Source organism: Macrobrachium nipponense, chromosome 33 (genome assembly GCF_015104395.2).
Source record: "Macrobrachium nipponense isolate FS-2020 chromosome 33, ASM1510439v2, whole genome shotgun sequence".
In the NCBI taxonomy this organism is placed as follows: Eukaryota; Metazoa; Arthropoda; class Malacostraca; order Decapoda; family Palaemonidae; genus Macrobrachium; species Macrobrachium nipponense.
Window position 1 is genome coordinate 1744862 of NC_087219.1, and position 11158 is coordinate 1756019.

At 38.2% G+C, this 11158-nt stretch overlaps 1 protein-coding gene across 7 annotated transcripts in view; it reads left to right on the forward strand.

Moving 5' to 3' along the window:
• LOC135202925 (long-chain-fatty-acid--CoA ligase 4-like) overlaps positions 1–7284 on the forward strand; it is a 285902-nt gene extending 278618 nt beyond the window's left edge. For all 7 annotated transcript variants that reach the window (XM_064232384.1, XM_064232385.1, XM_064232387.1 and 4 more), the window contains one exon: positions 1127–7284. In XM_064232384.1, the coding sequence (XP_064088454.1) occupies positions 1127–3158 (2032 nt within the window). In that variant the 3' untranslated portion in view covers positions 3159–7284. The remainder of the gene's footprint in view (positions 1–1126) is intronic.
• Positions 7285–11158: the final 3874 nt, after the last annotated feature.

Genomic DNA, 11158 nt, shown 5'->3' on the forward strand with positions numbered 1-11158 from the left:
AGCATCAGTCTGCAAGTATGTCTTTACCATCCATTTAATATTCTTGAAACCTAGTTTTATCTGCTTCTACTAAGAATCGGTCTCCAAGATTCCTTGGTTTCTTAATCCCCTCAATATCCTCTCAGGTCTTACAACATCTCTCAGTTATCGCATGATTCCGTTCGGACTTAAGTTACGAAAACTCATACGTTTTATGATTTTTTTTTTGTTTTTACGAAAAGATTTGCTTAAGACAAAAGAGGGATTTTTCATGGGAATAATTACAAAGAAACGTATAAGATTTCCCGTGGGCAAAATTGTTATACTATTTGACTGAGGGTAATATGAAGATGACAAAAAGAATGACTGCAATTTTATCCAAAAGGAATTTAAATCAGGAACAGCGATGTTACATAGGTGTTGATTATTTTAGCCAAGAATGAATGGCATGGAATTTTGTGTCGACAGCACGATGGTAGAGAAAAAGATGTGCCTGGTGGCATGTGCCATTTGTCAGCCTTTAGTTCAGTGCCACATATACCTAAGGGGCCCTTTCCAGCAGCACCTGCGAAGCCGTTCCTAACATTCTTTCCCAGGATATGTGAAACGACAACACAGCCTGTGGTAGGCTACAGTGCATTTTCCTCTTATCTTTTGAGCCTTTTCTCTCCTTTCTTCTGCGGTTTTATTTCTTGACTGAGGCCAGGATGTCCAGAAACGTATCTTGTAGGACTTACTCTGATGTAAGGCTTCTGTTATTGCTGCGATGGGCTTTATTATTTACTTATATTGTCCTCTACATTCAGCTTCTTTTTCAACCTAACAGTTTTATTTATAATTTTCTTTTGTTTGTTTATGACCCTTTCCCATATTGAGTGTCACTCTTTGTTTTTTTTTTAATACACGTGATGTAAACATTGGTTTCAGTGGTATCAATTGCAATTTATTGCTCATCGTGTATTATTTATAAGGATTTTTTTCTGTTTTGAACTCAAAAAAGTAAGAGTGAGAGAGAAACGGTGTAAATCTAACAAATTACTTTCATAACATTGCAAAATGTTCCTTTTCAGGATTAAGAAGAATATTTGTGATAGTTTTGATGAATGAATCATTCATTTGGTTTTACATTTACTTTATTTCTTTGCAGGAAGAAGATGGTGATGCGAGGAGTCCAGAGGCCTGACGGATGGTACGTCAAGGCAACTCCAAGCGGAGAGCCGTACCCTCTGGATTCACGGCTTGGACCGCTATTCAAGGAAGCTGGCGTTACGACAGTAAATGCTGCCTTAGCCTATGGAACCTCCATGCATGGCAATAAACCATGCATGGCCACTCGGCAGCTTCTCAAGAGAGAGACTTCAAATGTCAGTGGTAAAACTTTTGAGAAATTACAGCTGGGAGATTACAAGTGGAAGACATACACAGAAGTTCAAGAAACTGCAGTGGCTGCTGGTCTCGGAGTCAGGTTACAGGGTGTCGAACCTCTTGACCGTGTTGTATTATTTGCTGAGACAAGGGCTGAATGGCTTACTGCTGCCATAGGCTGTCTTCAGCATCGCATCAGTGTGGTCACTTTGTACACTACCCTCACTGACGAAGGTGTGGCTCATGGTATTAAAGAAACAGAAGTATCTTTGGTATTCACCAGCTACGATCTATTGCCTAGAATCATTCGTATTCTTCCAGAGTGTCCTAAAGTTAAGACTGTTGTAGTAATGGAAGACCAGCTAGAGGGGATTGGGAATGTAGATAAAGTTCCAGCTGGTGTAAATTTCATTTCTTTTACAGATTTAACTAGAAGAAAGCCTGGTTTTGACAATATCTCCACTCCAGTTCCACAACCAGACGACACAGCAATTATCATGTACACAAGTGGATCTACAGGTACACCAAAAGGTGTCGAGCTTTCCCACACAAACATACTGGCTAGTGTTATTGCATATTCCGTCCAAATGAATGTTGGTCCAGGTGACAGGTATTTGTCATTCCTACCCCTAGCTCACATTATGGAACTCTGCTCAGAGATTGCTCTGATATCTCTGGGGGCAACCATCCTATATTCCTCTCCCCACACTCTCACATCAACTAGTCCTAAAGTGAAGAAGGGATGTGAAGGAGATGCCAAAATTGCCAAGCCCACTGTGATGAACAGCGTTCCACTGGTACTAGATCGCATAATTAAAGGAGTGTCTAAGAAAGTAGAGGAGCAGGGATGGTTGAAGAGTATGATTTTCAATGGCACAGTCAGATACAAATTTTGGATAGAATATATACCATTCACTTCATATGTTATGGATTACTTAATCTTCAGAAGAGTTCAAGAAGAGCTTGGAGGTCAGCTTAAGAGAGTAGTTGTTGGAGGAGCTCCTCTTTCACCACAGACACATGACACCATGAGAGCTATCTTTGGTGTGTCAATCCAAGTAGGATATGGCTCTACAGAAACTGCGTCCTGCATTAGTGGCATGGATGAAGATGATGTTAACACTGGTCATACAGGTGGACCTAACCTTGGCGTTCTTATGAAACTAGTTGACTGGGAAGAAGGAAACTACCGTGTTACAGACAACCCCTATCCACGAGGAGAGATTATTGTTGGAGGTATAGTTGTGGGTAAGGGATACTTCAACCTTCCAGAAGAAAATAAGGCAAGCTTCTATGAGGAGAATGGCTTAAAATGCTTCCGCACAGGCGACATAGGTGAAATAGACCACACTGGATCGCTGCGAATTATTGACCGAAAGAAAGATCTTGTTAAGCTTAAGCATGGAGAGTATGTTTCCCTTGGTAACACGGAGTCAAAATTAAAAACTCTGTCAAATGTAGAGAACATCTGTGTCTTCGCTGATTCTACCAGAGATAAGACAGTTGCAGTTGTTGTACCAAGTATTGACAGGCTTCATACAGTTGCAGCAAGCGTTGGATTAAATGATGAGGGCCTGACAATTGAGGAACTGTGTGCTGATGAGCGGGTCAAAGATGCGATTCTGAAAGAGCTACAAACACATGGTAAGAAGTGTGGCTTAACCAGATGGGAAGTACCAGCTGCCGTAACACTAACTATGGAGCCTTGGACCCCAGATACAGGACTAGTCACTGCTGCCTTCAAACTTAGACGGAAGCAACTCAGCAACCACTATGAGACCACTGTGTCAGAAATGTATTCACGTCTAGATTAATTTGCCTTTCTGGTACCAAAAATGTTCTATTTCATATATATTATGTCCATGTTTCTGGGAATTTCATTCTGATTCCCAAGAACAGTCATTCAGATAAGATCATATTCCCCAAAGCCTTTTTTAGTAAATCAGTGTTCACTGGAAAGCTGTTGAAGATATGTATATGATATTTAGCACATATTCATGTATATATATCCAATGTAGTATGTGATCACTGATGTATTCTGGAACTTTATTCATATAATATTCATCAGAATTGCTCTTGTATCATATACTTGTAGTTTACAGTGACTTGAAAATTAGCGTTATGTGGTTAAAATATTACTTTCTATAAGAGTAAACCTACTGTTCCTGTGCATTGTATATAATTATGACTATTAGTTTAAGATATCAAGAAGATATTGGTGGTGTGGACTAAACAATGTACAATTTTGTTCTTTCAATGAGAAATCAGAGGTCACTGAAATCATCTGTAGATACTGGGAGAGATCTTTATTGTAAATAATCCATTATGTATTATAGATTTGTATTGTATTTAGTTTTTGTTAACTACAGGGGACTTATTGGGAGAAAGTGATTTACTTAGATGTCCACTTGTTACACAATGTATGATGGCCTTGGTTTTCTTGTCAGATAAGGGGTTAGGTAATCATGAAAGGTAATTGAAGCTTAGTCTTATGAACTGGTTGTCCCTCTGTAGTCATTAAGTTAAACTCTTGACAAGTTAACGTTGAAGAAATTGCAGTGGGGGACATATTTTAGACTTGTAGACATTTTATTTCGGTTTGTGGGGAAGAGGTTTCTCATACATCCAGTTCTTGCCTTATGCAGCCACGAAAGCTCAGTCACTTCATGTATTATAATGACTGCTGAAGATGTAAATTTTCTTCCTTGTACATAAACAAAACCACTTGGATATATGATTATGTATAAAGATTATTCATTTTAATTGGTAGCTATTCTTGCTCATCAGAGGTCATATATATATGACCACAACCTCGATAGGTCTTATCTCATAGTGAAAGTCACAATGCCATGGTGTTCTTAAGCCCCGTCCACACGGTCTAACTTTGCCCGACAGAGTTCATCGGGCCAAGGTCGACCGTGTGGACGGGCCTTTATTTCCTAGTTTCGTTGCATCCCATGACTTGAGAAACATATCTTTTAGGTGATGTGTAGTGAGTAATGTGCAACTTTCATTGTTTTTTTTTTTATTTATTTCACAGGGAGTCACAACTGGTTACAGTTAATCAAATTCAGCGCTGATAAACACTACTGGTGTAGTTGTTTGATGTTCTGTGGAAAATCATATCATGTTTCTTTTGCTTTCGAAGGGAAAAATATATTGGATTAAAGTCCAAAATGGAACAAGGGAACTGTTATTTGATTACACTATGTCTGAAATTCGGTTGTATTTGTGATTGTGATCCTTTATGGTTAAATTTATGATTACCCAGTTAGATTTCCACTGCATAACTCTGAAACTGAACCTTCACTCAGTAAATCTGATTCATGACTTGTTAGTAGAGTTTGTCTATAAACAAATATATACTTTAAACCTCGATATGATAGGACTTCACAAGATATTTCATTTAAGATGCCTTTTGAGTTAGTGTTGAACATGAAAAAAAACATCTTAACGGTGCTATTGATGCCTTTATAACATGCATTTTAGATGATAATTTGTTAGATATCATAAATATATATACACTCATACATAGACTATGTACATACTCTTATACTACTCTATACCTGCTAACAAACAACCCCGTTCAGGAAAGGAATTTGTGACTTATACTCTGAGGAGATGTCAATAGTTTTAAGATATCCGGAGACTCGAAGACGTAGACATAATAAGTATATATGCTGTTTGCACTGCTTCATCCCTTATAATCAAATCACTTACTAAGCCAGATTATATAAACTGATTAGAACCTGTCCACAACTGGAAGCGCAAAATTGCGAAAACCAGTCCATACATTGAATGCGACAGCTTGTGATATATTAACTGAGTTAATATTAACTTCAAACACCTGAAATAGCAATCTATTGAAGTTTATTTGGTAGTTTTTTTGGTCAAAGTACTACTCAGGAGAATTTGATACTTTCCTGTTTTTCAATGTTAAGGAAAAGTTAAATGAACTACTTAATTTTGCTGAAACTGCACTTTCACGATCTGTTACCACTTCTCGTGAACTCATTCAGTGTAGAATCGGATGCAAGCAAAATTGACTGATCGGGTGAAATGTCTGAGTGATGTTTTTATTTTCCAAATACGTTCGTTAAAAGTTGATACAGGGTATTGACTTAACTCTTGCCCAGTAAATGTAACCTCTGTAGAATATAGCGCATTTGGATGCTCTCTTATTGGCCAGAGCGTTCGACAAGGCACTGAGATTTGTTCAACTGGCAGTAAATATAATTGGCAATAAAATGCTCAGCTAGAATATTTTTTTTTTTTAGAAAAGTTACAAGTAGAGATAAATGGCTAAGTAATTGGAAATGTACAGACTTATTTATAGATAAAGTTCTTAGATACACCATCTTGTTGAAGAAATGCTAGCTTTTCTGCATTGTGGACGTTCTACATTTAATTCCATTCATTCATTATTCATTAGAGAGCTTACCATGCAGTGGAGTAACCTATTTAGTTATTCCATTTCTAAAATGTCACATTAGTCTAATAATACCGCACCGACCCGAACTATTTATTTTTTCTGCTGGTTAAAACCTTTATACCAAAGCTTGGCGTTAATTGGGAAATAGCGCTGGAGGTTTGTAACTTTATGATTATGAAAACACATTACGTTTTTAACTGTCATGGTTACAACACATCATGGTTCATAAACACACGGGATTTAGTGTCTCATCTTCTACTTTTTTTTTTTTTTATCCTTGATTGTTGGGTTATGCTGACGGGAAGGTTATAGGCTTTATATCCCACCTGCTGGCGATTTTGACCAAAATGTTTGGGCTTCCTCATAACTCTCTTCCGTTATTTGGGAACCTGATTTGGAGAGATTGATTCTGTAATGACGCTTTCAAAATTGATAACAAATTGACAGCTGTCAATAATTGTTCCTTTTGGTATTTTCCCAGGTCATTATTTGAGAATCAAATTAAGGAGCAATTTTAGGTTAGAATGGAATATGAAAACTTTCTTTTCGTTTCCTCAAATTTTCGTTTCTCTATAGTCCTTAGCTAGGGTCTAGATACATTCCTTTCGTGGTTTTCAAGCTGAGATGATCTGGTAGTACCTGTTAGGCAGAAGAATGCTAATGTATTGCATCAACAACTAATAATGGCAACACTTACTTTGTAGAAATAGACTACTGAGTAATCGATTTGAGATTGTATTAAGGTAACATTCTTTCTTGTGAAATGTCCTAACTGGCAACATTAGACGAGTGTTTTGATGGACGCGCCTTAAAATGAGGTGTTGCTATGGAAGGAACCGTCATGAAACGTTGACAAGTGGAAATACTGTGAAACTGAATCTTTTGTTATTTTTGGATTTGTATGAAAAATAAACCAGGCAGGGGTAATGTTACCCTGTTCTTTTTTTTTTTTAAGTTGATTATTTCTTGTCAAAACGACCAATAATTTGTGATTAGTTTCTATACTGCAAAATTGTGCACAATCATTTTCTTGGTTTTTGTCAGAATGGTAAATATGTAATTTCTAAATTTTTTCCTCATTAAACCACTGATAACTGATATTTATTCACAATGGCGTTACCTCAAACATTTGTCTAGATGCCAACACTGTCAGAACAGTCTTAGTCAATTCATCAGTATTGTAATTTTTCATAACTTTTCATTGTCATTATCACAACACTGTATGTCACTCTTTCGGGGCATTGTAACTTTCGACTCCGAAACAGAAAGCCAGATACATATAATTTCGCACCAATGTAAATAAACCTGTGATTCCTCATCAAATACCAGTATGTTAATTAAGCCTATTGTTCAGAGAGCTTCATAGTAAGAGTTCCAGGACGTTTCACACAACGTCGGGCTCCATCGTCAGACCACAACATTTTAGAATGGAATAATAATTTGTTGCCTATTTAAAATAAAATACAGGTTGAAATAAGAAGTCGCTCATTAAAAGTTCATCAAATATTTCTGGTGCGTTTCAATTTCCTTTGCTTATGCAGTGTAATATTCGGTGAGGCTTGAAGAACTGAACAGAATTTGCTTAATGAGATTAACTCCAGGCCAGCACAGTCGCCAGCAATGGGCACCCAGGCTCTCTCCAACCAACAGAGCTTCGAAATATGAATGCTAACATTTCTCCAACTAACAGAGCTTCAAAATATGGAAGCTAACATTTCTCCAACCAACAGAGCTTCAAAATATAAACACTAACACTTCTCCAACTAACAGAGCCTCAAAATATGGAAGCTAACATTTCTCCAACCAACAGAGCTTCAAATATAGCGCCTCAGCGGCGTGGTTGGTATGGTATTAGCGTCCCACCTCGGTGGTCGCGGGTTCGATTCTCGACCATTCCATTGAGGAGTGAGAGATGTGTATTTCTGGTGATAGAAGTTCACTCTCGACGTGGTTCGGAAGTCACGTAAAGCCGTTGGTCCCGTTGCTGAATAACCACTGGTTCCATGCAACGTAAAAGCACCATACAAACAAACAAAGAGCTTCAAAATATGAAAGCTAACATTTCTCCAACCAACAGAGCTTCAAAATATAAACACTAACACTTTTCCAACTAACAGAGCTTCAAAATATGGAAGGTAACATTTCTCCAACCAACAGAGCTTCAAAATATAAACAGTAACTCTTCTCCAACTAACAGAGCTTCAAAATATAAACACTAACATTTCTCCAACTAACAGAGCTTCAAAATATGGAAGTTAACATTTCTCCAACCAACAGAGCTTCAAAATATGAAAGCTATAACATTTCTCCAACCAACAGAGCCTCAAAATATCAACACTAACTCTTCTCCAACTAACAGAGCTTCAAAATATGAAAGCTAACACAGCTCCAATATTTGAAAGCTAACGCTCTTCAAAGTGAGTAAAATGCCCTAATTTTAGAAGTACATACAGTGAAGGTAACTGAGGCCGTTAACCAAAACTAAGGGATGGCCCAGATGGTCTCCCTGCTAGGGTTGCTATCCATACTGTTGTAAGTTCGTGACAAATAGAATGGTGAAATGAGCAGCGGATAGAAACATGGCTGTGAAGTTATATGCCGTGGGCCTATAATGATCAGGGTGAAGAATAAAGAAGAAACGGAAAAAGCAGGCATGTTTTATCCCCAAAAAACCTATGATAATACCATAAACGGAAACGATTGAAAACGTAATTAAGGTGGGTACACACGTGCGAACCGAACCTTGTATTGTAACCGATTCTTGTAACAAAAACGCAAGTGTGGACGGTTCCTCGAACCCGAACCCCGAACCCGCGAGGTTCGAGGCTCGGTTCGCCCTCCGTCCCGCCAATTGTCGGTTTTTGGGCCCCGCATCAAAGGGAGGTCTCTTTGAACGTTACGCCATGTGTGGACGGGGCCTGTATCATACGCGTAACAACAGAGGTTGCTGAACTTGTTAACACCGACTATGAACAAGACCGTCCATAGTAGAGTCCCTTGTTTTGGTCAGTCAGTACGTATATGTCTACCATGGCTGATTGAAGTGACGAAGAGGTCCTTCAATTTATTAGCTATTACGAAGAACAGACTTCTTGGAATCTCAAGTCAGCGAGTAATTCCCGTCCACTATTTCTACCCTTCTAGTATATAACCTTGATTGCCACCATCTTCTTTTATTTCGCTTCATCTTCGTTAAATAATGTGTATAAATGTACGCGGCAGCTGCTACTTGCATGGTGGCCATCGTCGGTAAACAACCCGGACAGAGACAGACTGTGATCGCAGTGGATTGAAATGAAGTTACGTGCTTTAACGTGGTTACGGTTCGTCCTCTACATTTTGACACCTTGTAACCGTATATGCGTAACTCAGTTACGCATACAAGGTTCGGCTCTCACGTGTGTACCCACCTTACATTTGATCAACTTCGTTGGCGAAGGCACCAACCCCATTAGACTTACACATGTATATAAGAGGCCTAAGGAGAATAAAAGGAAACGAATAAAGACACTCTGTTAGCCACAACAAAGTTTTATTGCTGCATTATGTTGCAACAGTTCTCTTTTTATGACCGAGTCTTTTTTTTATTGAGGTCGCAGACCCTCTGCTCCTCCGAGTTTCACTGCTGTTGCTGCTGCTGTGATGACTCTGCTTTTTATTGCCTCTGCAAGCGGCGTCTGGCTTTTGCTTTTTGATGTAACGTGGAATTTAGAAAGTTCTTAAGGTCGATGGCTGTATATCTTTTGGTAAGATTTACAGGCAAATGATCTATTTAGACAGATACATTTCTTAACGGCATCTCATTTTCTCACGTATAGAATGATATGTTATCTAGCCCACCTCTCTGAAGATTCTCCGAGATGTATACTGGCATTGCACCAGCACCAGCCCAGGTCTTGTTTGCCATGCCCCGAGGTTGAGTCAGGTCAGGTCATACGCGGACGTCGGTATTTTGAGTGTGGGAAACACAATGAAATTAATTTCAAGAAGATACTATGGTTAGTTTTTAAGATAAGGCGTCCCGCGTTTTTTCAGGGAAGGTCTCGTTATTCGGGTGCAGTTCTTGGAAAATGGTGCCCGGAACAGAAAGAGTCAAACACAACCTCCTGAAGGACAGAAGCAGATTGGTAAATAAATCGAAAGCCTGAACGTTACTATTACCATGCAAAACTACTATTGGAAGTGTGAACTCATTTAATAATAATAATAATAATAATAATAAAACCTAATAATCTACAGTAAACAGTTTCTGTTAAAACCACCAAAGGCTTCAACTATGTTAAAACCATCAAAGGCTTCGATTATGTTAAAACCATCAAAGCCTTCAACTGTGTTAAAACCATCAACGGCTTCAACTTCAGCTATGTTAAACCATCAAAGGCTTCAACTGTGTTAAAACCACCTAAGGCTTCAACTATGTTAAAACCATCAGAGGCTTCAATTATGTTAAAACCATCAAAGGCTTCAACTTCAACTGTGTTAAAACCACCTATGGCTTCAACAATGTTAAAACCATCAGAGGCTTCGATTATGTTAAAAACATCAAAGGTTTCAACTATGTTAAAACTATCAACGGCTTCAACTTCAACTATGTTAAATCATCAAAGGCTTCAACTGTGTTAAAACCACCGAAGGCTTCAACTATGTTAAAACCATCAGAGGCTTCGATTATGTTAAAACCATCAAAGGCTTCAACTTCGACTGTGTTAAAACCATCAAAGGCTTCAACTGTGTTAAAACCATCAAAGGCTTCAACTGTGTTTAAACCATCAAAGGCTTCAACTGTGTTTAAACCATCAAAGGTTTCAACTGTGTTTAAACCATCAAAGGCTTCAACTGTGTTTAAACCATCAAAGGCTTCAACTGTGTTAGAACCATCAAAGGCTTCAACTGTGTTAAAACCATCAAAGGCTTCAACTATGTTAAAACCACCAACGGCTTCAACTTCAGCTATGTTAAAACCATCAAAGGCTTCAACTTCAACTATGTTAAACCATCAAAAGTTTCAACTGTGTTAAAACCATCAAAGGCTTCAACTATGTTAAAACCATCAAAGGCTTCAACTGTGTTAAAACCATCAAAGGCTTCAACTATGTTAAACCATCAAAGGCTTCAACTATGTTGAACCATCAAAGGCTTCAACTGCGTTAATTTTTCTGGGTATCGTCGAGAACTATTTGAATAAATTTTGTAATTTTTTTCTATTTCGAGGTTTGCCATCGAAACTGTTGAGACATCCAAATTCCTGAAAAGATTATGAACAGTATGAACAACACTAATACTCCAATAAGAGCTATCGCAATAATAGTATTCATAAAAAATACATATACTGATGCCTCGCTTCGAGTCAAATGTTTCAAAGCGAGTCTTTCGCTTTCTGTC